This window comes from Pelodiscus sinensis, chromosome 22, assembly GCF_049634645.1.
Source record: "Pelodiscus sinensis isolate JC-2024 chromosome 22, ASM4963464v1, whole genome shotgun sequence".
Lineage (NCBI taxonomy): Eukaryota > Metazoa > Chordata > Testudines > Trionychidae > Pelodiscus > Pelodiscus sinensis.
The window spans coordinates 964,401-989,439 of NC_134732.1; the positions used below are offsets into that span (position 1 = coordinate 964,401).

General features: G+C 58.9%; 1 protein-coding gene across 3 annotated transcripts in view; it reads right to left on the minus strand.

The window, feature by feature from the left end:
• Window positions 1–3,468: 3,468 nt before the first annotated feature.
• NSMF (NMDA receptor synaptonuclear signaling and neuronal migration factor) overlaps window positions 3,469–25,039 on the minus strand; it is a 49,218-nt gene continuing 27,647 nt past the window's right edge. For all 3 annotated transcript variants that reach the window (XM_075905233.1, XM_075905232.1, XM_075905231.1), the window contains 10 exons: window positions 24,420–24,472; window positions 20,739–20,828; window positions 19,135–19,256; window positions 18,447–18,530; window positions 17,989–18,022; window positions 17,618–17,688; window positions 9,358–9,437; window positions 7,945–8,047; window positions 6,450–6,525; window positions 3,469–4,990 (listed from right to left, as the gene is read on the minus strand). In XM_075905233.1, coding sequence (XP_075761348.1) covers window positions 4,893–4,990; window positions 6,450–6,525; window positions 7,945–8,047; window positions 9,358–9,437; window positions 17,618–17,688; window positions 17,989–18,022; window positions 18,447–18,530; window positions 19,135–19,256; window positions 20,739–20,828; window positions 24,420–24,472 — 811 coding nt within the window. In that variant the 3' untranslated portion in view covers window positions 3,469–4,892. The remainder of the gene's footprint in view (window positions 4,991–6,449; window positions 6,526–7,944; window positions 8,048–9,357; window positions 9,438–17,617; window positions 17,689–17,988; window positions 18,023–18,446; window positions 18,531–19,134; window positions 19,257–20,738; window positions 20,829–24,419; window positions 24,473–25,039) is intronic.

The window sequence follows — 25,039 nt, forward strand, 5'->3', positions numbered from 1 at the left end:
AGGACATGGTCAATGGCGCAGACCCATTGTACAGGTGCAGTGACACACGACAGGGAGCGCCTTCATGCACCAGTAAACACGCCCCCGCCAGGCCATCGTGCTGCCAGGGTGCCCAGTTCAAGGCCTATGCACCGCCCGTTCCAGAGAGCATAGGGGCTTGAAGGAAGCAGAGCGCTGAAGCGGGCCCTCTGCATTGTGGATTTCTCCATGTGCGCACACTGAGCGATGAGCGCAGGCCCCTTCTGTGCGATTGCTGACAATGGGCTCCAATGGAAGAGGCCACATTATTTAGGTTTTCCTCTAGGCCTAAGTAGCTGCCAGGCTTTCTGTGCACCCTCTGCACAGCTGAGTCCTTCCTGTCGCCCCAGGCATTGTAAAGCGTCAGCAGGCAGAAGTGGATGGAAAGAATTTCTTCTTTCAAAATTAGCTTCCAAAGTGGCATTAGCACAATAGGCTTTAGATGGCTGGCTGGCAGGAGATCGCGCGTCTCCCCGCTGCCCTCCCAATTAGAGCCGCTGGGACGTTTTTCCGTCCCCTTAGTCAAACGATCGCTACAAATACAAGAGCCTGCTCCCGTCGCTGTGGCTTAGAGCTGCATGGACGGGATCTTTGGAAAAGAGAGGAACGCGTTCCTGGCTCTCAGGGCACAGTCTGACACAGCCAAGCGTGCATCTCCGTGGGGGACTGGTTACACAGCTGCACAATCGACCTGGCTACTGCAGCTCCAGCTCTGGACACGCTCAGCCATACCCGCTACTCGCCAGTCGCACGGACAAACGGCCACAGCGTGTGTGCAAAGGCCCGTTGGGAGTCACACCCAACCATCGATACTTCCACAATGCTACACTGATGCTACCATGTCCGTTCAAGTGGGGCTTTCCGTGAGCTGAGAGAGCGTTTTACCACCCTGCACTTCTCTTTGGCAACAACCTGGGAAGTGACGGAGGCAGACGTGGCTGCGTTTGGCGTCAGCCTCCCAACCCTGTCACTGCCATGTCTTTCCTAGGCTGCTGTCGACTATCCCGCTTCACCTCCGCCTGCGCCAATAGGCCAGGTGCTGGCTCAGTGACCCAGTGCCTTCCATGGACCTGCTACGGCGTTTCCTTCCAGAACCACCAGCATGGCGCGAACCTTTTAGTCTAAAAATCTGCGCATCAATCAGCCAGAAGGAGAACAGCGTCCCAGCGGCCAGCAGCTAGCAGAGCGGCCTCCCAACGCACGGCCGCGGCTCGCCGTTCTCCAGAGCTGGGGGCGCTGGGGCCACGCCCCTCACAAGTCAACGCTGAGGAACTCTTTGGTTCTGCAGGGCAATTTCCACTGGTCAGAAACCACCTCTCCCCTCCCCCACCACTTACTGTACCTGGATTCTTTCATAAAGATTTGACATCGAAGGTCATGAATGTACATGGTGCCGCAGTGTTAGCCAGTTGCCTGCCCCTCAGGAGTGTAACGCTGCACGGGGCAGGAAAGAGAAAGGAGACTCTCCGCAGACCAGAGCTAACTGTATTCTTACGCTACTCAAAAGCGGGTCTACAACCAGGTACTTTTACAAACGAACACATCAGGAGACCAGGGTAAGTCTCCCTGGTTATTCTCCTGTATATTTTACCTCTCTGAGGGTACGTCTACACTACAGCGCTAGTTCGAACTAACTTAGTTCGAATTAGTTAATTCGAACTAAGCTAGTTCGAACTAACGCATCTAGAACTAAAAACTAGTTCGAACTAGCGTTTTGCTAGTTCGAACTAGTAAGTCCACATTGAGTGGACTCTGAACAGGGCTTAAGGATGGCCGGAAGCAGTGCCGGCAGGGCATAAAAGGAGGACTTAGAGCATGGAGATGCTGTCTCAGGCTAGCCGAGGGCTGCGCTTAAAGGGTCCCGACCCCCACCCCGGACACACAGTTCTAAGGGGTGCCCCGCTTGCAAAGCAGTCCTGGCTTGGAGTGCCCTGAGTGCCCACACTGGGCACATCACACCACTCGGCCATCAGCCCGGCTGCACTTGCCGCAGGCTGCCATCTGGGGAGAGGGAGTAATTGGGGGGCTGCAGGAGAGCTTCCACCCCCAGAAGCCCGCAGAGCCAGCCCAGTCCTCCCCATCGGGGGCTCGTACCCCATTCCTCCCTCACCTCCTTCCACTTGCCCTTCCCTAGCCCCCCTTCTTCTTGATGTACAAAATAAAGATAACGTTTCTTCCAACATTGACTCTGTCTTTATTGAAAAAAACTGGGGGAGACTGGGAAAAGGAGGTGGGAGAGGGGAAGAGAAAGGCTGGGAGAGGGGAGGGCAACTAACATGATCAGGGGTTGGGAACAGGTCCCAGATGAAGAGAGGCTACAGAGACTGGGACTGTTCAGCTTAGAAAAGAGGAGACGGAGGGGGGACAGGATAGAGGTCTGTAAAAGCAGGGGTTGGGTGGAGAGGGTGCATTCAGAAAAGTTCTTCCTGAGTTCCCATAAAGAAGGACTAGAGGACACCAAAGGAAAGGAATGGGTAGCAGGCTTGAAACTAGTAAGAGAAAGTTGTTCTTGACAAAGCAAATAGTTAACCTGTGGAACTCCTTGCTGCAGGAGGCTGTGAAGGCTAGAACTAGAACAGAGTTTAAAGGGAAGTGAGATCAAGTCATGGAGGTTGGGTCCATGGAGTCCTATTAGCCAGAGGGTAGGAGTGGTGTCCCTGCCCAAAGTTTGTGGAAGGCTGGAGAGGGATGGCACGAGACAAATGGCTTGGTCATTGTCTTCGGTCCATCCCCTCCAGGGTCCCTAGGGTTGGCCGCTGTGGGCAGACAGGCTACTGGGCTAGATGGACCTTTGGTCTGACCCAGGACGGCCATTGTAAGCTCAGGGCTCAGTGTCGGGGGTCTCAGTGGACCCCCTTGATTTTCATTCACACCTGGTCCTGGGTGGCCAGGCTGGCAGCTCTCCTGCCCTAGACGGCCACTTTCCTGTGCCTAGTGCGGAGATCGTGGACGAGGTCCACGATGTCCGCACTAGCCCAGGAAGGTGCCCGCCTCTTGCGGTCCAGGGCAAGCTCCCGGGAGCCGCCAGCCTGGTCCCGGCAAGAGGGGGTGGGCTGGGGGGCATCGGGTGGGTGGCTCTGTGCCGTGCCAGGTGCAGGGTCTGCTAGCTGGGTGCTGGCAGGCTTGCACCTGGCACGGGCACCGTCGCCAGCCCGTGCCCCTTTAAGGGGTCCGGGGCCGGGAGGGGGGCATAGAGTTTCCCTGGTGTTGGCCAGAGTGGCCACCAGGGAAACCTGGGGAGGGCTAGCCTCCCACTAGTTCGAACTAAAGGGCTACACAGCCCTTAGTTCGAACTAGCTAGTTCGAACTAGGCGTTAGTCCTCGTAAAATGAGGTTTACCTAGTTCGAACTAAGCGCTCCGCTAGTTCGATTCAAATTCGAACTAGCGGAGCGCTAGTGTAGCGCATAGGAAAGTTAGTTCGAACTAACGTCCGTTAGTTCGAACTAACTTTCTAGTGTAGACATACCCTGAGACAGACATGGTATCACCCCCCCAAACAGCCAGGGTGATCTGTGCAGACTACAATAATATTTATCCCCTAGACTTTCAGGAGCCTAGAAGACTAAAAAAGTCAATATATATTCTACAGTACATCCTTAAAGATATTCAGCACAAATCCGGATCTGAAACCCGCAGCTGCTCACAAACGAGAGCTATGTAAGCTGCTCGTCTCAGACAAAGAGGATCTGGAGGAGAAAGCTACAAATGGCTCAACAGATTGCTGGAAAAAACTGATTTGCAAGTCAACAACTGGCAACTAGGTGAATGTGGAAAGATCTGAAATGCTACATACCTCAGGAAGCATTTCATTCTAGTCACCTGAACACCTAAACCTCCTCGGAGGATTTTGCATTCTCAAATAATCTTCTGTTCCAACTTGCAGCCTGCAAGAAAAGCTCATCATTCTAAAATGTAGCAATATACTGAGTGAAAAATTAGCCTATTAAATTCTACTTCATTGATATATGTTAATGAAAATGACCACGATTCCACTCAGCCGTGTTCTCTATTTCTAACCTAAACTTTCATCAAAATTAAACCAGACCGGTTTGCAAGCAGCAAAGATCAAGTGAAACAGTTGTGTCTGACGAGCAATTCGTCAGAGCACACACAATCAGCGGAACACGGCTTCTCTGAAAGGGAACATGAAAACAAAACCAAACATGACTGATCAATGCAGCAGACATGCAGGGTCTGCCAAGTAACAGCAAAACCATATTGCTGGTGATTAAATAGGTCTACAGAAGATATATTACGATTCTGAATATATTTTCAAGCAGACTAAAAATACCTCATCTATCGATTATTGACGTGTTATTTTTAGCTAAATGAAGTATTGGGAGGGTTTCCCCCTCGCTGTATAAAAATTGCACTTAAAATACGCTCAGCTTCAATTCTGTTTCAGCGTGTGTGGACCGTAGCTCGCTGGAGCCTGCCGGAGTCCGCATGGCAGTCCTTGCCTTCCAGCATCTCTAGCACGGCAGAAAGCTGCTGGGGAGCTCCCCGCTCTGGGTTTCAAGTCACTGCTTCACTTAGTGCAAGGGTTGGTTTATTTTTTGTAAGAAAACCTGAGCTTGAAATGTCTTTAAAAGGACCTGGACTTGATTCTGGCCCATTGCGACCTGACACAGCTCAGTCCTGCAAAGAAATGTCCCGCTGGACGCAGCTCCCTTGGAGAGACGCCGGCTCTGCGGGCGCCGAGTCGCGCTGTTCCCCTTCCAGTCTCGGGCTTTGCCTCAGACAGCCCTGCCTTCCGTCCCTTCGGCACCGCGGCCTCCTCGGGGCTCCCCGTGCCGCAGACAAAAGTCTACTTGCCTCATGCCTGACTTCCGAGACACGGGGGTCGGCCTCCTGGAACCATGGCTTCTCCGGCTCATAAAATGTCGTCGTAATCCAGCAGCTTGGAATGCTGGCGAGTCTTCCAGAGGCGGTAAAGGCGGAAGTCAAAGTAAGTTTCAATCACCTGCTTCCCTAGGATGCAAAGCAAAGCAAAGCACAGAGGTTACCCAGGGATGCCCCGAGCGGAGCAGCCGGAAGGATCCGTTCTGGCAGTTTGCTGGACGTGCACCGGAGTGTCTGGGACTCTCCCAGGGACGTTGCTGACACAGTCACTCTTGGGCCTTGCCCCCGTTCCAAGGGCTGCCTTGACAACCTCCAACACGGGCGACTATCGGCTTCACACGCAGCAGCGGAGAGCCCCGCCCACAGCCTGCCAGTGGGCGCCCCGGGCAGCCACAAGGCGAGAACTTGCTCTGCGCCCGTGTCCCGGCTTTTCTCGGCGTCTCTGCACAGGATGGCAGCGCTGGCGGGCACCACAGGCCGTAGGGAGGCGTTATGGGCCAAAGGCAGGTCCAGTCAGTGAGACGCCCCTCTCCTCCACGCTGGCTGCAGCGAGGCTGGGGAGGTACAAGGCCAGTTCAGCTCCCCAGACCTGCCTTTTGCCCGGGGGAAAGCTCAGCAGAAGACACTTGGGGAGAAGTTCCCTCCCGTGCTATTTCACTTGGACAGTCACGTGAGAGAATCCCTGCAAGGGAGGCGGCCAATGTAGCATCGCCAAACTAGGGATGTCAAAGACTAGTCGGCAGGCTAGTCGCTCCCCTGCCTTGCTGCCTCTATCAGACAGAGGCAGCAAGGGGGGAAGAGGGAGGTACTTCAAAACAGCAGCTCCGCACAACTGATCCTGGGCTCCATGCAGCGCTGCCCCTTTGAAATGCCGCCGTGGCGTTTCAAAGGGCAGGGCAGTGCCGCCCCGCCCTACCTACTGATCGAATAGTCCATGCAAAATGCATCGACTATTCAATTAGTGAATTACACGATACTTAACATCCTTACACCAAACCCTAGCTCCTCCAGCGTGCGAGAAACAAACAACCCTAGGTTCTAAAAAGCAAGAAGCGGGAAGAATTCTCTCCTGCATGGCTACTAAGAGCCATCGGAGACTCTGCATTAGGGGTTGCCAGGGATTACAGTGGGTTTGGTATTCTGATGTATCAAGATGAAAACATTTCAATGAATTCCCAAGCCCCCCACCCGCAGAGCCAAGAATTGCTCTGCCGACAGCACGTTCCACAGGGACTGCATGCAAAGGCACCGTCTTTCCTGCGGAATTGACGCGATTCACTGTCTGCACAAGGCCAAACCCTTGCTTGGCACAGACCGGGAAGGCGCTTCTAGCGAGTCACCCAGTACTTGGGATGTTTCAATTGGCTCGCCCCCGTCTGAATTCTGGAATGGCCCCGAACCACCACACCGCCATGGGCCCTGGGGCTGACCTGCACTGGCAGGAGGGGTGTGACTGAAAGGCAAGGAGGGGTGGACCCAGAGGAACCCGCCATCTGCACCAAGGCGGAGGGATGTCGCAGCGACGTGGCTTTTGGGGCAGGGAGCTCAGGATGCGTCTTTGCGAAAGGGAGGCCGCAGCAGAAGTTACCTTGAGCTGAAAGCTCCAGCGGTGACTCGAAGACCATGCGATACGGATTCATTAGGGTTTTCAGACTCTGAAAGAGCTGCAATGAGAGGAGATGTCCGGGTCAGTGGCTGGCTCCAGAGGCACCCCAGGACTGACGGACGGGCCAGGGAAGGGGCAGGCAAGGTCTCAGCACTCTTCACAAGAGCCAGACTCGAACCCTGGGGCCAGGCCGTGTCTGGAGAGCAGCAGGCTCCCAGGCTGGCCAGCAGCGAGTCTCCAGTCACACTGCCGGAGCCTGCCACTTGAACCTCGTGATGGCAGCAGCCCACGGTATAGCACACCACAGCAGCCCCGCTTTCCACTGCCTGCCCTCGCCAGCCCCTGCCTCCAGCGGACTCCTGCCCACCCCAGCCCCGGGCCTTGCCCTTTGGTTTGGCTTCTCGACCCTGACTCCAGCCGGCAGGGGACCCTGGCTCTGCGATCGCTGCTATGGGGAACCACTGGGAAAGGCCCCGTGACGCTCAGCACCTGTGCTGGCCAGAGGAGGTGCAGCTGAACGGCACCGAGATTTTCCAAGGGCTCTACGGGAGTTAGGTGCCCAGCTCACGTTCACGCTAGCTCCCTTTGAAGCTCCCAGGTTCATCGGATCGCCCCTTTTGGATACTGGTAAGGACAAGAGGGGGAATAATTTGCTAGTCCGCAGCACTGCTGACAAGGACGCATGGTTGATACTGGACCACAGATGGAGCTGCAGCCACCCACATGATGCATTTGTGAAAAAAGAGCTACAATTCTGGGGTGTATTAGCCAGTATGTTGTACGTAAGCCAGGGTAGGGAACTGTCCTACCAGCACGGGGGGAACTCAGCCGGGTCCTGGGGCCGGTTCTGGGCACCTGCCCTAGCAGGAAAGGTTTCAAAAATCCTGGTCGTCTTTAGCCTTGAGACACGAAGGCTGCAGAGGGACCCTGACGGCCGTCGCCAGGGCTGCTGTGTGGAGAAGCGGGATTGACTGTTCGCCGCACCCAGCAAAGGCAGGACGAGAAGTGACAGGATCAGCGTGCAGCAGGGAGACGCCAGCAAAGCGAGCTACTGGGAAGAGCTCTCTCAAGAAGGCCAGCCGAGCGCTGCAACAGGCTTCCACAGGAGACTGACTGTCAGTCCCTCCTCTCAGGGCTGGGCTGGGGTTCTTAGGCCCTGCCTCAGCCTGGGGGCTGGACTGAGACTGTCTCGAGGTCCCTTCCAGCCCAACGTGTCTAGGATTCCAGGGTCTTTATGTGCGTTCCCATTCCCCGTGCCCGACAGGGGGCTGTGTGTTGTCTGGCCCCCAGGCGGATCGTCCCTTCAAGGCACACACCAGCCCAGCTGCTCGCTCCATGAGGTGGGATGTGCAGCAGGACTGCAAAGCCGGCCCGTCCTTAGGGGAGGGGGCAGGGAAAAGAGCAACACGCCCTTGAATCGAATCTCCCTCCCAGCGGACCAGCCCAGGGAGAGCTCCTGGCCACACCCAGGCCTTACCTTCTCCCCATTGGGGTTCCCCAGAACGTAGCAGCCCATGATGTGAATGACATTTGGCTCAGGGTTGATTTTGCTCATCAATCGACTCAGACGCTTCCAGAAGCTGGAAGTTAATAGGAGGAAACAAAATGACAATTTAAAACCAGCCCCTCTGCAGAGGCACTGGACACTCCAGTCCAGGAGACCAGACTGGGACCTCTATGCAGGAGACTCGAGCCTCCATCTTGGAGCCCACCCGCAAGCGTCTCCATGGGAATGCCCCCAGCTTGCCTGGTCCCTGCTGTTTAGCCTGCGTGCGCACGGGGGCGGTGCTGACGCTCTGCCCGACGGCACCATGGCGGGTGCCAGGCAGAGCTCGGCCGGTTGATCGTTGTAACTGATACTTGCCCAGATATCGCCATTTCCCCTCAGGGTAATTACCTGACCACCCAGCACAGCTGGGCTCATTGTCTCTCAAGACTGGTCCCAAACCTTGGAAATGTTACATCTGCAGAGGTGCCTGGGTTTTGAAACTCTCTTTTCTTTCACTTTTCCCCATTTCATTTCTTCTCTTCTCCCCTCCCCCCACGGCTAACACGAGCAGCCTTCGTGCTGTGAACACGGCACGGGAGCATGGTCCCTGCAGGCGCAAGGCCGCAGAACGCAGCTGTCGCGAGGAAACGCCCAGCCAGGCAACCCCAGGAGGCAGCGACAGATTGGGGGGAGCTGCAGCTAGTCTGCTTAGCAAAGGGAAGGTTCAGGGTGACTTGGTCACCGCCTAGCCAGCAACGCGGGGAGCAAACACCGACACGGGCTCACAGGCAAAGGTGTAACAAGATGCATGGCTGGATCCTGACTGGAAGGGAGGTGCAATGCCATCGCGAGAGGGATTAGCCACGGGACCATTGCCTGGGGTCATGGCTGATTCTCCATCATGGGCAATTTTTAATTCAAGTCAGGGTGTTTTTCTGAAGTCTCCATGTCCAGTTCAAGCGGATTCATGCCGAGCCGTTCTCCGGCCTCTGTACACGGGAGGTCAGACGAGATCAGCCGATCTCAAACTCTGGGCCATGACCCCAGCGAATGGGCTCGCCAGGCTGGCCCAGGGCCAAAGCCCAAGCAGCACCGCCCAGGCCAAAGCCGAAGCGCAAGCCCCACCAACTGGGGCAGAAGCTAAAGCCAGACAGCTTCAGCCCTGGGCAATGGGGCTCAAGTTACAGGCTCCCTGCCTGGGACGGATGCGCTTGGCTCAGACGTTGGCCTCCCTCTCCCACAAGGTGCAGCGGGGCTGGGTGGGGAGCTTGGCTGTCAGAAGGAGGCTGTGGGGTGATAAAGTCTGAGGGCCCTGGGTCTCACAAAGGTCTCTTCTGGCCTTGGACTCTGGGACTAGAACTTCAGCCCCCCGCCCCCAGGGACAGGACCAAAGCGACTCACAGGATCAGATCTTCCTCCTTCTCCACTTTGGCAAAGGTGGCAACTTTATTCTTCAACAAATACAAGTGGCCAGGACCTCCCTGCATGGAGGAGAAAGAGAGAGAGGGTAGCACCAGCCAGCCCTGGGTTCCCGCTCCAGCTCTTGGCGCCCGAGGGGCAGGACAGGTGCAGGACAGGTGCATGCCCCGCTCTGGGAGAGAAGAGGCCCAGAATTCACGGAGCAGATGGACAAACAGCCCCGGCCTCCACTTCTTGCCTCGGTGGGCCTGAGAGATGCTGGTTACTACAGTGGTAGGGGGCAGCCAATGAGCATGTGGTGCTGAGGGATTCCACGGTCACCTGTATCCACGTAACAAATACGTTTCAGGAAAAAAACACGGACATTTTCCTAAGTAACAAGCGAGTGAAAACTCAGCAAAGGCCCCGGGATTTGGCCCAGGAGTCTGCCTCAGCGAGGAACCCCCAGATCTCTCCCCAAAGATGGCCAGTCAGCTGGGAATGGAGGCCTGGCTCAGCCTACCCTGCAGTAGGTGGCTCTCCGTGTGCCCCCAACGTAGCAGGGGCTGCAGTGCTGCTCAGGTCTTACACAGCCACACGCAGGGGGCCACTGCTCCCCCACTGCTCAGACTCCTGCGCTGAATTTGGCGTGAACTTGGCCCTACTTTCAGTGGCTGCAAACCCTCGGTTCTGGGACACGGCTGCTACGTTTAGGTTGTCCATAAACAGCTCGCTGGGAATACTCCCTCTTTGCTACACGTGGAGTGACTGGCTGCCTAAATCACATGGTTTTGTCTCTTCTTCCTGACTGGATAATTCAAACGGTTGAGACAGGCCAATAGCGAATTCCCAGTATGAATGTTCAGCCAAACAGCCACTGGCACTTACGTTTTTGCAAGTTTTAAAGTCTATGAGAACGTTTTCCCAGCAGCTGCCCCATTGCCTTTGAGTAAGGGACGGGACGCCCCCACCGATCACAGCAAGCTGAATGCTGCACTTTATTCATGCCCAGGTTTCTAATGGGGGCCGGGGTTTTCCTTCAGTTATTTAGCCTGCTCTGCTCTTGAAAGATTCAGTCCCATTTCTGGGATTATAATCTTCAGGGTGTAAATGTGGAGACTGGGGAAGAAGGAGGGAGACCCAGAAATTCACTGCACTAGGAAACGTCATTTGACCATCCAGGATATTTCCTATCACGCAGGATGGAGAGAAAGCGGAGGGGCTCAGAGAAGAGTGAGGGGAACGATGAAAGGAGAGAGACTTGCAGCGCTCACTCTACTCCGCTGCACAAAGAGAAGGCGAAGGGCAGACGTGGGCGGAGTCTGCAAGTGCCTACTTGTGGCTACCAATATTTCAGGCTGGGCTGTCCACTCTAGCAGACAAAGGGCTAACGTGAGCCAGTGGCAGGAAGTGGAAGCTGGACAAATGCAGCCTGCAATCAAGGAGTGAGTTTTTAACAGGGAGAGTAACAAGCCGCTAGCACAGGGTACCCCGGGCTGAGGCGGATGCTCCATCACTGGTCATTTTAAACTAGGACTGGATGCTTTTCAAAATGATCTTTTGGGGAGGTTCTCAGCCAGCGCTACTTGAAGAGAGTTGGCATTTCTCAAAGGGACATTGTTAAGGGTCCAAAAGCAAGCTATTCCGCTGTGTAGGAAAGATAGAAAATATGGCAAAAGACCAGCTTGGATCAACCAGAACTTGCATGATCTAAAAATAAAAAAGGAGTCATATAAAAAAAGGAAACTAGGACAAATTACCAAGGATGAATATAGGCAAACAATGCAGGAATGCAGGGGCAAGATTAGAAAGGCAAAGGCACAAAATGAACTCAAACTAGCTACAGGCATAAAGGGTAACGAAATCATTCTACAAATATATTGGAAGCAAGAGGAAGACCAAGGACAGCGTAGGCCCATTGCTCAGTGAGGAGGGAGAAACAGTAACAGGAAACTTGGAAATGGCAGAGGTGCTTAATGACTTCTTTGTTTCAGTCTTTCCCGAGAAATCTGATGAAGGAATGCCTGACATAGTGAATAAAATACAGGACTATGTAGCACTTTAAAGACTAACAAGATGGTTTATTAGTCTTTAAAGTGCTACATAGTCCTGTATTTTGTTTCAGCTACACCAGACTAACACAGCTACATTTCTATCACTATTCTGACATAGTGAATGTTAGTGGGAAGGGGGTAGGTTTAGAAGATAAAATAAAAAACAAGTTACAAATCACTTAGAAAAGTTAGATGCCTGCAGGGCCTGATGAAATGCATCCTAGAATACTCGAGGAGCTGATAGAGGAGGTATCTGAGCCTCTAGCTATCATCTTTGGAAAATCATGGAAGACAGGAGAGATTCCAGAAGACTAGAAAAGGGCAAATATAGTGCCCATCTATAAAAGGGAAAAAAGAACAACCCAGGAAACTACAGACCAATCAGTTTAACTTCTGTGCTAGGAAAGATAATGGAGCAAGTAATTAAGGAAATCATCTACAAATACTTGGAAGATAATAAACAGCCAGCATGGATTTGTAAAGAACAAACCATGTCAAACCACTCTGATAGCTTCTTTGATAGGATAACAAGTCTTGTAGATAAGGGAGAAGCGGTGGATGTGGTATACCTAGACTTTAGTAAGGGATCTGATATGGTCTCGCATGATAGTCTTATCAATAAACTAGGCAAAAACAACTTAGATGGGGCTACTATAAGGTGGGTGCATAACTGGCTGGATAACAGTATTCAGAGAGTAGTTATTAATGGTTTACAATCCTACTGGAAAGGCATAACAAGCGGGGTTCCGCAGGAGTCTTTTTTGGGACCGGTTCTGTTCAATATCTTCATCAACGATTTAGATATCGGCCTAGAGAGTACGCTTATTAAGTTTGCAGATGATACCGAGCTAGGAGGGATTGCAACTGCTTTGGAGGATAGGGTCATCATTCAAAATGATCTGGACAAAGTGGAGAAATAGTCTGAGGTAAACAGGATGAAGTTTAATAAGGACAAACGCAAAGTGCTCCATTTAAGAAGTAACAATCAGTTTCACATATAGGGTACGTCTACACTAGCCCCCTAGATCGATCTAGGGAGGCTAATGAGGGCGACCGAAATTGAAGATGAAGCACGGGATTTAAATATCCCGCGCTTGATTTGCATGTTCCTGGCTGGTCGCCATTTTAGAAATTGACTAGCCCGAAGTAACTGCCCGCATCTACACGCGGCAGTGAAACGGGATTCTGAAATAAAGCCCTAACTCAAATTAGCTGGTATTCCTCCTGCAATGAGGAACAGAGAAGAGGAGCAAGAATGATTAAAGGTCTAGAGAACATGAGCTATGAAGAAAGACTGAAAGAATTGGGCTTGTTTAGTTTGGAAAAGAGAAGATTGAGAGGGGACATAATAGCCGTTTTCAGGAATCTAAAAGGGTGTCACAAGGAAGAGGGAGAAAATTTGTTCTTCCTGGCCTCTGAGGATAGAACAAGAAGCAATGGGCTTAAACTGCAGCAAGGGAGGTTTAGGTTGGACATTAAGAAAAAGTTCCTAACTGTCAGGGTAGTTAAACACTGGAATAAGTTGCCTGGGGAGGTTGTGGAATCTCCGTCTCTGGAGATATTTAAGAGCAGGTTAGATAAATGTCTATCAGGGTGTGACGTAGTGGGGGTACTTGCTGGGCTGTGGTGACCCCTGCTGTCTGGAGCAAGACCCAGCAGGGAAAACCTCGCTAGGCAGAGGTAATGCCAAACTTGTTGAGCCAGGGGCCAGACACCCCCCACGGAGAGGAACAAAGGAAGGTGGAATGCTGCCCTGGCTGGGGGGCAGGGCTGGAAGTGGGTTAGTTGGTTGGTGGCTGTCTGTGAGGATGGATGAGACAGCCTAGGGAGAGGAGCTGGAGTTTAGGGGCCCAGTCTCCCCCCAACTCAAGGGGGCCTGAGGCATCCTAGCCCAGCTCTGTGACCAGATTACATCTGTGCTGTGCTGTATCCTGGAGAGGCAATAAACTTCCTCAATTCTACTGGCTGGTGCAGTCTGTTTGTGCCATTTCGGGGTGCAGGAGACGGGGGACCCCAACGCGCCGTCACACTGGTGTCAGAAGTGGGATGCACTGCACCCCGTGGATGGAGCTTCCAGCGGCAAGTGACAAGGCGCAGTAGAATCAAGAGCCCTGGAGCCAGGCGTGCTGGAGACAGAGCGAAGCGGTTCCTGGGAATCGTGGGGCGCTGCAGCACTAGACTGGTGAGTCTGCACAGAGGGGCCCAGCGGGCAGATGGCCTACGCCCGACTCTTGAAGGCAGAGCTGGTGGGGCTGTGCAGAGAGAGGGGCTTGCCTGTGCGGAAAGCAACCAAGGCCCAGCTGATTACCCAGCTGGAAGAGAATGACCAGCCACAGGGCCAGGATCTTGTCCCCAGGGGAAGCAGCCAGACCCCCCCTGAGAGTGTGTCAGGCTCAGAGAGGGGGAGGAGCGCTGGAACCCAACGGAGAGATGAGACAGCGTCTCCCGGGAGGCCTGCAAGCCGTAGCCCATCTAGGGCAGGGGCCAGCCCAGCGGAGCTACGGCGGCTGGAGATCCAGCTGCGGATCAAGGAATTGGAAGTAGAGGACCGAGAGAGGGAGCGCCAAGACCGAGAGAAGGAGCGCCAAGATCGAGAGAGGCAGCGGCAGCATGAGCTGGCCATGGCAGAGCGGAGAACCGGCGGGGCACCGGCTGCGCCAAGTGCGGATGGGCCCCAGGGTCCCAGGACTGCCAGATGCTTGGAGAGGCTCATGGTGGCCCAATTGAAGGACATGGGTGACATAGACGGGTTCCTCAGCGCCTTTGAGAGGGCCTGTGGGCTGCAACAGGTCCCCCCAGCTGACTGGCTGCAGGAGCTCATCCCCGCACTGAACCAGGAGGCGGCCGGAGTGCTCAGTCAGCTGGAGGACCTACAGCCAGGGGATTACAACCGAGTCAAGGAGGCCCTGCTGCACAAGTTCGGGCTGACCCCCGAGATGTACAGGAAGAAGTTCCGGGGAGTACAGAAAGGGCCACGGGAGACCTATGTGGATCTGGCCTCCCGCCTGGCACAATACTGCCGCAAGTGGGTGTCTGGAGTCGGAGCCCAGACCGCAGAGGAGCTGCTCACGCTGTTCATGATGGAGCAGTTCTATGAAGCGTGCCCACCCAAACTGAGGCTGTGGCTCAAGGACCGGAGACCAGAGAACCCCCAGGAGGCCGGGAGGCTGGCGGATGAGTTCACGGAGAGCCGGTCCGGGTGTGAACCGGAGTCCCGGAGAGAGAGGGAACCGCGCAGAGACCGGTTCTCGGCGGAGCAACGGAGAGAGACACCTCCGAGGCGAGCCCCAGGGACCAGGACCAGTCATCGATACCCCAGAGAACCAGCCAGGCCCTGGACAGAGACAGCCCAAAGCCTAACTTGTCAGCGCTGTGGGCAAAAAGGCCACAAGAGGGCTCAGTGCACCAGGTCCCAGGACCGGGGACTTTCCAGGGTTAACTGGCTGGGGCGGGAGGAAGGGCAGGCTGCCCCAGAGGCAGGGGCTGGCAGGCAAACCTCAGCTCAGAGAGAGGGGAAGGATGCTCAGTGCACCTCCCCTGGGAGGTCTGATTCTCAGGAGGCGGATTCCTCCGTGTACCGGGTGGGGGCAGGACGGCCCCTGCGGAGCGAGTGCCTCATACCCCTGGAGGTGGATGGTAGGAAGGTGATGGGCTTCTGGGACACGGGGGCGGAGCTGACTCTGGCCCGATCCGACATAGTGGCCCCAGAGCGGATACTACCCCACGCGCAGCTGACCCTGAAGGGCATAGACGGGTCCCCGTTTAAGGTGCCTGTAGCCAGGGTGCATCTGAAATGGGGGGCCAAGGAAGGCCTCAAGGAAGTGGGGGTGCACCCGCACTTGCCCACCGAGGTGCTGATGGGGAATGACCTAGAGGAGTGGCCCCATGAATCCCAGCGGGCTCTAGTCACTACCCGGAGCCAGAGCCAGCGGGGGGCTGACAATGTGGGTCCAGGGAAGGACTCCGGGCAGCGTCCTCAGGGTCCCATCCCAGTGGACACGGGGTCCAGCCAGGCTGGGACTCCGGACCTAAGCAGAGGTGGGGGACAGGTCCCGATCCCTGCCTCAGCAGCTGAATTCCAGGCTGAGGTGCAGGCAGACCCCTCCTTGCAGAGGCTGAGGGACCAGGCTGGCCTCCGTGCAGCTCAGCCCCGGGGGAGAGGTGGCCAGGAGAGATTCCTGCGGGGGCGTGGACTCCTGTTCCGTGAATGGCTTCCCCCCAGGAAGGCGAGGGCATGGGGGGTCCAGCGGCAGCTGGTCATCCCCCGAAAGTATCGCCTCAAGCTGCTGTATTTGGCCCACGATGTCCCCGTTGGGGGCCACCGGGGGATCCGGAGCACCCGGCTGAGGCTGCTCCAGCACTTCTATTGGCCGGGAATCTTTACAGCTGTGCAGCGGTACTGCCGGTCCTGTGACTCCTGCCAGAGGGGCGGGAAGGCCCAAGACAGTAGGAAAGCGGCTTGGGGGTCTCTACCCCAGATAGACCCTCTGGGCTTGCTGAGAGAGTTATGGGAGGGGAAGACCTCCCTGGATGGAGCTTCGGGGGTGGAAGCCGCCCTGGCTGTCCAGAGATGGCTCACTGGGCTCATGGCCCCGGCCCGAGAGACCCTGGCCAGAGATCAAGGCCAGCGGAAGGGTGGGTGTGACCCCCGAGGACAGGCCTGGGCCAGTCGCCCTGGAGCGGGGCGGCGAGTGGAGAGAGGGAAGCCAGCTCATGTGGGGCCTCGCCACGGCCGGCCCGAGTCAAGGGGAGCACCCATGTCCCCGGGGCGGGTTCCCACACAGAGGACCCGAACTTCCCTAGGTCACGAGCGGAGTGACCCTGCTCAGTTCGCTCTCGGAGGGGGGAGAACTGTGACGTAGTGGGGGTACTTGTTGGGCTGTGGTGACCCCTGCTGTCTGGAGCAAGACCCAGCAGGGAAAACCTCGCTAGGCAGAGGTAATGCCAAACTTGTTGAGCCAGGGGCCAGACACCCCCCACGGAGAGGAACAAAGGAAGGTGGAATGCTGCCCTGGCTGGGGGGCAGGGCTGGAAGTGGGTTAGTTGGTTGGTGGCTGTCTGTGAGGATGGATGAGACAGCCTAGGGAGAGGAGCTGGAGTTTAGGGGCCCAGTCTCCCCCCAACTCAAGGGGGCCTGAGGCATCCTAGCCCAGCTCTGTGACCAGACTACATCTGTGCTGTGCTGTATCCTGGAGAGGCAATAAACTTCCTCAATTCTACTGGCTGGTGCAGTCTGTTTGTGCCATTTCGGGGTGCAGGAGACGGGGGACCCCAACGCGCCGTCACACTAAGTTGCCTGGGGAGGTTGTGGAATCCCCATCTCTGGAGAGATTTAAGAGCAGGTTAGATAAATGTCTATCAGGGATGGTCCAGACAGTCCTGGATCCTGCCATGAGGGCAGGGGACTAGACTCGATGACCTCTCAAGGTCCTTTCCTGTCCTACTATTTTATGATTATCACTATGGTACCTCCGGCCGTGTAATTTTATGAAGCTATCGAGTAAGCAAGAGCAGCCTAGACACACATAACAAAGGCACTGAATCACTGACCAGTATTGCTGCTTTAAGGGGGTCTGAGGCTGTGCGGTAGAGAAGTAAAGGGCACACAGAGGCCAGAAAGCCTGGAAAACACCCTACTCTAACTGTAGAAAACATGGGGACTGGGCATTTATGTGGATAGTGAGAAACCCCCCAGTTATGCCAGCAGGAAGTAAAACCGACAATCTCAGGTTTGGGTAGATTGCAACACTCCAGGGCATGAGGACAGTCAGCAGATGCCTGTCTATGGGCAGGTCTGTTCATAGCCGCCCCCAGCAAGCTCTGCTGCTGGCCACTGCCAGAGCCCAGAACTGTGGCCACATCCAGGATAGAAGCGCCTGTGTCCCCAGGCTAAAGCATATTGAAGTAATAAATAGCAAACTCCAAGTCCCTGCCCCTTAGCTGCTGAGCTTCCTGCTGACATTAGGCCGCAGGGATTTGCTCGAAAGCTGCTGAAAAGCTGCCAAACCCTGCGCCAGCTGCACGAAGCCACATTTCCTCTGCTGCCGCCCAGCCAGCCGCTCATGTGGGCAGGTGGAGGAATGAGAAGTGGGAACTGAATAGCCGCGATTGCTTCAGCTTTGGAATGTTGTTTTCTGGGAGTTAATTTGTCCCGGGAGAAAACGCTGGCTTTTAACAAAGTGCCAAGGGCCTCGGTGCCTTTCCCATACCTGACAGAAAATCAGCATCTTCCAAATCCTGCAGCCTTTCCGATAAACGTTCAGCTTCTTCTCTATCTCCTCTGCAGAAAACGGGAGGAAAGAGAGTGAGCCACTCCGAAGCGGAGACACTGGCTCTTCTACAGGGATTGCCCCGATTTGCAGTAGGGTTTATTCTGCAAGGCAGCCTGGGCCTGACTTCCAGGTCCCCTGCTTTCAAACCAGACCCCGGCGTCACAGCCTCGGGAGTCAGGAATCCCAAACTTCTTCCAACAGAGCAAGGAACCCAGCGAAATCCCCCCATACACAGCCCGTGGCACTCCCAGCTTCATCGGGAGCTTCGAGGGAGGGGAGTGAAAAAGGCAAGGAAATAGCGCACGTACCTAGGATATCGTCAAAGGTGGCGTGTTCGTGGTCCTGGAACCAAACCGAAAGGGCCTGTTAAACCTCGGTGCTGCTAGAGACCTATCTCAAGAGCTCTCCTGCGACAGGACAACCGTGCACGAGGCAAGCATGTAAACTGGGGCTCAGTCCAGCCGGCATCGCGGGCATCCCCGCCCTCATGCTTACACCAGGGTGACAACCACCCGAGTAGGAATGCGTGGACTTGCTCTGCTGAACCCCCCACTCAGGCAGTACTGACAGTTCCTCCGCCCTAGCCCTTCTGATGGGACCCTCCTCCTGTCCTGCAGCCGCCCCCTACTCCAGCCCTGGGCTCCCCAACGCCCAGCTGTGCGACGGCTCCTCTGGGCCGTTCTGACGCCAGCTAGGGACTGGGAACAGTCGCTCGGGTCCTTTCCACGCGTAGCCAGCCCTGTGGTGCCCACTGACGGTTACTCACGTAGAGAATGGGGATGATGGAGGGGTCGTCTCTGCGGATGATCGTCGGGATGTACTCCGCTTTGGGCACCTTGGAAGAAATGAGCTAGGAAGGGACATGAGAACAGAAAAGGGCCATGAGCAGAGACCGGGGCCACGGGCTGGGAGCGGGGCTGTCGTGCACCCGGAGTCTCCATAATCCCCCGGATACGGACATTCCTTCTTTCGGGTCTGGCTATTTCTAGTCTCTGTCCGCCCTGCAGGAAGCGAATAGCCGGGACCCTGGGCCGTTAGCTGAGCTCCCCTGCGTGTGGCCAGCGGCACGGACGCATTATACAATGCAGCTGCGACTGCAGCGAGGCCTGGGCTGAAAGGCCCCTGCCTGCCGTGGCACCGGCGAGAGCCTAGAGCCCAAATCCCTAACCTATGCCCAGGGAAAGCTGGGCCCTGCCCCCTGCATTCAGACAGCAGCGCCGCGCACAGGGCGGGGTTGGGGCGGGGCAGCGGGCCTGATGGAGACTCCTACGGCCCACACTTGGCCAAGAAAGACTCGAAGAGCTCTGGGGCGGAACTGGCGGCTCTGCCCTTCTCCGGGGCACCGAGCAGCAGCTGGGAAAAGACGAGCGAGGTAACGAGGTGCGCAGGTGGGGGGAGGGGGAACAGCGAGGTAACGAGGTGCGCAGGCGGGGGGGGGGGGGAACAGCCCTCACCATTATTTTGGGTGGGATAAAGTCGTCTCCATCAGACGCCATGGCTTCCAGCTCCTTCTCGGTTTCCCAGTTCAAGTCGAAGTCGTCGTCGGGAGTGCAGCAGTCGTCCTGCAGATCATGGCCTGCCAGGCGAGGGCAGGACAGGGGCGTTACGCCAGCCCGAGCCCTTGGCAGGATGCCCGACCTGCTCAGGTCTCACCCCGGCCCCCAGCAGCAAACGTCCTTCCCGCAGCAACGAGCCACCAACGGGCCCTTCCCAAGGGCTCCTTGGCCGCCCCAAGCCGGATGGGTCCCAGTGGGGCGCCCCGGGGGCTGCCTGCAGACACCTCGGCATGGGCCCGGCTCACCGTGGCAGCGATGGGCTCCTCGGGGCAGGGGGAAGATTTGGGCAACGTCATGGCTCCAGGTGCCGGCGCTAGCTTGAAGGCAGCGAGGGCGGGTCCGTCTCCACCCCGAGTGGAGAGGCAGGCCCCCCTTAGGGAGAGGCAGTTTGATGGGCGCACTGGCCGCGGCTCTGTCATGCTGCAGCCGGTCTCTCCAGAGTCGCTCAGCACTGCATGCAGCTCCCCGCACTACCCAGCCCCGCGGGAACCCTGCGGCTGCAGCGGGGCTGGGCTTTGGGCAGGGTGTGGCAGGCAGGCTGGGGGAGCTCGGCCCCAGGACACACAGCCACTCAGGGGACCCGCAGGGCTGGAGCAAGGGCCGGCGGGGGCTCGGGAGCAGAGTGCCAGGCCTCCAGAAGTCGCTGCCCCCCCGCTGGAGGCTCCCTGCGGAGCACAGACTTGGAGAGAACAAGGAGCAGTGCGCTAGCGGCTCCGAACGGCTCCTGGCGAGAGCCAAGCCCGTGGAGTGTGGCCAGGGGGCGGGGGGCGGCCTGGTGCAGTGGAGAACACCCCCCTTCCGAAATGTTTTGAACCTAGCCCTCCTAGTGTTCCCCCCCCCATTGTGCGCGCTGGGCTGGGGAGAGCGCATCTCTTGCTTACTAGTCCAATGATGAAATGCTACAGGAAGGCCCAGGTCTGCCCAACCACGGGAGTAACTCCCCCACCCCGGAGTCTCCACAGGAACCGGGGGCTTGCTGTGCTTCCACCCCAGTCTGGGCTATTTCTAACCCCCGGGACAACAGCCCATTTCAAAGGCAGAGGGAGGACGTCCCAGTGTCTGACCCCCTACATGGGGCACTGACCCAGCACGGGCAGGGCTACTCTGCAGGCCTACAGGACGCCATCTCGGCTGTACCCATAGACCCAGACTGCCACCCGCTGAGCTGCACGCATCTCCTGCGCTCCGAGTCCCCGCCAGCCTGCGAAAGCTCGGCCCTGGCTGCTGGGCCCTTGCGCGAGACGCGGTGCCTGGGGTGCTGACGAGCGGCCCACGGGGCAGTGCTGTGCAGTGGTTAGCCCTTAGGGAACGGGGAAGCAACGGCAAGTGGATGGGCCCCACTTTCCTGCGGGTTCACTGTGCAGCTGACACGCAGCAGAGGCAAGTCACCCGGTGCAGGCAGTGGTGCAGGCAGTGGTGGTGGAAGGACGCACGGTCCGGTGCCGGCCGACGCTGGGCTGGCAGCTCTGGCCGTGAGGAAGCTCCAGGGTCTCAGAACTCACTTTCTCGGGAGTCATGGAAGGAATCCGCTTTGACGGGAGTCGGGTCGCTCCAGGACCTGCTGAAGCTTCTCTCGCGCCGCTCGCCGAACGCTAGGAGCAAACCAAAGCGGGGCGTGGCCAGACTGCAAAGCAGGGGGAGAGCCCTGGGCCGCAGCACCAACGAGCAGGAGCACCCGCCTATTGGTTCTCCCCGGGACAGGCGGGCGCCAGCCTAGGGCGAGGGCAAGGGCAGGGCGAGCAGAGGCAGCAGTTTCTGCACAGACGGGCGTGTGGGTGTGAGGCACGGAAGGGGAACTGGCCGTCTGCCCCGCACGTCACTGCGCAAACGTGAGCGGGTGAGCTGCAGTTCCCAGCTCTCTGTGCACGGCCCTCGCCCGTTTCTCTGGAGATTACGGGAGGAGCCTTGTTATTTGTTGGGGTGCAGCCCTGCACGGGGGGCACACCTGTGGGGAGGGGCACGTGTGGGGCCTGGTGACCCTTCTGCCATCTCAGTTTTCATTTTTGAAGCCTGTCTCTAGCTCTCCTGGTTGTGAAGAAAACCTTGAAAACCAGACCTGAGCGCTGCCCACAAGGTGCCTGCCTGAGTCTGCAGAGCGCCCAAGACGGGTGTCCCCAGGGCGCTACCTCGGCTGCTGCGGCTGCACCGGTCACTTCAGTACCCGGCCTGCTCTCAGGGGCACGACTGACGCACCCAAAGGGCCCTCAGTCTCGCTAGCCCAGGGGCTGAAGCAGTGGGCTGGGCCAGCACAGGCTGGGCCCTGGGGAGTTCTCTGGGCGCTCAGGCAGTCTCCCGCAGCCCACTCTGGAGTGCAGGCTGCTGGAGCTTCGCTCCTCTGGAGCCCGGGCTGGCGAGGAGAAAGCCCAAGCGGCGCTCGCTTGCGGGGGAGCAATGTCCCAGAGCAGAGGGTCGGCCCTAGCAACGGCGGCTCGTTCTCGGCAGGCCTCGACCAGCAGCCCCACAGCCCCCAGGGGGAGCGACTGGGCCCCCCGCCTGTGAGCTGCACCCGCCATGCTCCTGCCTGCGGCAACGGCCCCAGGAGCAGACTGGCCCGCGCCCGGCAGGCGTCTTGCACATGCTGGCCTGAGGGCCGGGCCGACCCCTCTGCTGCTGGCCAGCCCACTGCCCTGAGAGTGGCCTCCCTCAGGGGGCCCCCTTTTGCCTCCTCCTGGCCGCCATCTCCGCCCTCCCACGTATGGCCCCCGGCCCACGGGTGGTCCCCTCTGGCGCTGGCTCCTGGAGGCAGGAAAAGCAGCAGGACGGCCCTGGCCCGGGGCTCAGCGCGGCAGCAGTGGGGAAGGCCGGTGGGAAAGCAGCCTGCTCTGAGGACCCTGCGCCACTGGGCCCCGGGGCAGGGGAGAGAAGGCGCCGCAGGGCCCAGCCCTGCACAAGGCACCAGCGACCCTGAGCCTGGGGGCAGGGTTGGTGGCGCCTACAACTGGCCACTGCTAGCGGGGGGTGAAAGGAGGGGCCCTGAGTCCAGGTCCAACTTCTGAGATGCACCTCAGGTTGCCGTGGCAACTGCGGGGGGGGGGGGAGAGGAACAGCTGGCAGCTGCACATCTGCTTCCCCCCCTCAGCAGCTGCTGTCACCAGCCCCTTGTCCCCCTCCAGTCCCCTCGGCTGTAACTAGTTAACTGTTGAGCTCCCCACTGCCAGAGCTTAGATCCTCTGAGCTTAGATTGGGAAAGCAGGAGGGGAGGGAGCAGAGGCGGGCACAGGAAGGGAGGGAGCAGGGGAGGCGCAGGAAGGGAGGAGGGAGCAGAGGGGGGGAGCAGGGGCGGGCGCAGGAAGGGAGCAGAGGGGGGGAGCGGGGCGGGCGCAGGAAGGGAGGGGGCAGAGGGGGGGAGCAGGGGCGGGCGCAGGAAGGGAGGAGGGAGCAGAGGGGGGCGCAGGAAGGCAGGAGGGAGCAGAGGGGGGAGGGAGCAGGGACAGGCGCAGGAAGGGAGGGAACAGAGGGGGAGGAAGCGGGGGGGCGCAGGAAGGGAGGGAACAGAGGGGGGAGGGAGCAGGGGCAGGCACAGGAAGGGAGGGAGCAGAGAGGGGAGGGAGCAGGGGCGGATGCAGGAAGGGAGGGAGCAGGAAGGGAGGAGGGAGCAGGGGCGGGCACAGGAAGGGAGGGAGCAGAGGGGGGAGGGAGCAGGGGCGGGCGCAGGAAGGGAGGGAGCAGGGGGGAGGAGAAGGGGTGGGCGCAGGAAGGGAGGGAGCAGAGGGGGGAGGGAGCAGGGGCGGGCGCAGGGAGGGAAGGAGCGGGGGGGAGGGAGCAGGGGCGGGCGCAGGGAGGGAGGGAGCGGGGGGGAGAAGGAGCGGGCACAGGAAGGGAGGGAGCAGAGGGGGGAGGGAGCAGGGGCGGGCGCAGGGAGGGAGGGAGCAGGGGGGGGAGAAGGGGCGGGCGCAGGAAGGGAGGGAGCAGAGGGGGGAGGGAGCAGGGGCGGGCGCAGGGAGGGAGGGAGCGGGGGGGGAGAAGGAGCGGGCGCAGGAAGGGAGGGAGCGGGGGGGAGAAGGAGCGGGCGCAGGAAGGGAGGGAGCAGAGGGGGGAGGGAGCAGGGGGGGAGTAGGGGCGGGCGCAGGGAGGGAGGGAGCAGGGGGGGAGAAGGGGCGGGCGCAGGAAGGGAGGGAGCAGAGGGGGGGAGAAGGGGCGGGCGCAGGGAGGGAGGGAGCAGGGGGGAGAAGGGGCGGGCGCAGGGAGGGAGGGAGCAGAGGGGGGAGGGAGCAGGGGCGGGCGCAGGAAGGGAGGGAGCAGAGGGGGGAGAGAGCAGGGGCGGGCGCAGGGAGGGAGGGAGCAGAGGGGGGGGAGAAGGAGCGGGCGCAGGAAGGGAGGGAGCAGAGGGGGAGGGAGCAGGGGCGGGCACAGGAAGGGAGGGAGCAGAGGGGGGAGGGAGCAGGGGCGGGCGCAGGGAGGGAGGGAGCAGGGGGGGAGAAGGGGCGGGCGCAGGAAGGGAGGGAGCGGGGGGGAGAAGGGGTGGGCGCAGGAAGGGAGGGAGCAGAGGGGGGAGGGAGCAGGGGCGGGCGCAGGGAGGGAGGGAGCAGAGGGGGGAGGGAGCAGGGGCGGGCGCAGGAAGGGAGGGAGCAGAGGGGGGAGGGAGCAGGGGCGGGCGCAGGGAGGGAGGGAGCAGAGGGGGGAAGGAGCAGGGGCGGGCGCAGGAAGGGAGGGAGCAGAGGGGGGAGGGAGCAGGGGCGGGCACAGGAAGGGAGGGGGCAGAGGAGAGGGGTGAAAGGGACTGCTCAGCCCGGTGGGCACATGAAGTCGCCCAGGCCCGTTGCTGGGCCCCATGAAGCAGGGATTGGCCTTCTAGTTTTGCTAAGCGCCCTCATTAGGGAGCCAAGCCCGGCAGTGCAGCCCCTTTGGGGGCTCATCTCCAGCCCCAGGGAGCCACGGGCACAGCATGGACCCTGCCCATCCAGCCGCACAGGGGATTCCTAATGCCACGCCAGGCCACGCGGCTCCCGTAGAGCCAGCGTCACACTGGGGTGCACAGGGCTTGGCAGGGCAGCCGGCCTGCTCCTCTCGACAGCATTGTCAGGGAGTAAAACCCCTTCTCAGGGCCTGTGCCGGGCCCTTTCCAGCCCTCTGTTTGCAGCAGGCAGCAAACCAACAGCTGGTTACGGGGGGGGGGGGGGTCTGGCTCCTCAGTACCCTCCCCTGGCACTGCCCCCCCCGCCAGGCCTGGGGCGCTGACTCACTCTGTGCTTTCACCCGGCGGCTCCCCACCATGCGCAAATGCTTCCGAAAGTTCCTGAAAGAAAAGCAAGAGCAGCTCAGGCTGAGCGCGGGGCAGCACCCGCGTCCCACGCAGCAGCGGGGCAGGTTGTGCCTCTGCTGGCTAACTGGGCCTCTTCCAGCAGGCCCCTGGGATGCACAGGCAGGGAGCAGGGACCCCGGGGGCACAGTGGGCATCCTGATACGTGGTGGCTGCCCCCAGGCCCAGATCTCGGCGAACCTGCCTGCGGCTGCAGCTACAGCCCGCACAGGAGCCTCCCGGCCCAGGCTGCGTGGGGCTCTGCCCGAGCGCCAAAGAGGGGTGGGAGCAGCGATTGGCGTCACCGCTCGAGTGGGGGCCGAGTCCGGGGGCCCAGCCCCTCCCTCGGCGTCCGCAGCAACTTGCCAGCGCTGCGCACCCAGCCACTGCCAGGGCTCCCCACAGCCGGGCCCAAGCCGGTGTCAGTCACACCTGCGGGAGGGTGAAGGAACGCCCCCCCCATTTCAACGCGCTGGGCTGGCTGGCTCCCTGGAGCGCCCGTGACATGCCTCTGGCTCACGGGCTACACCCCCTGCACTCTGCCAGCCCGGGGGGAATCCCTCC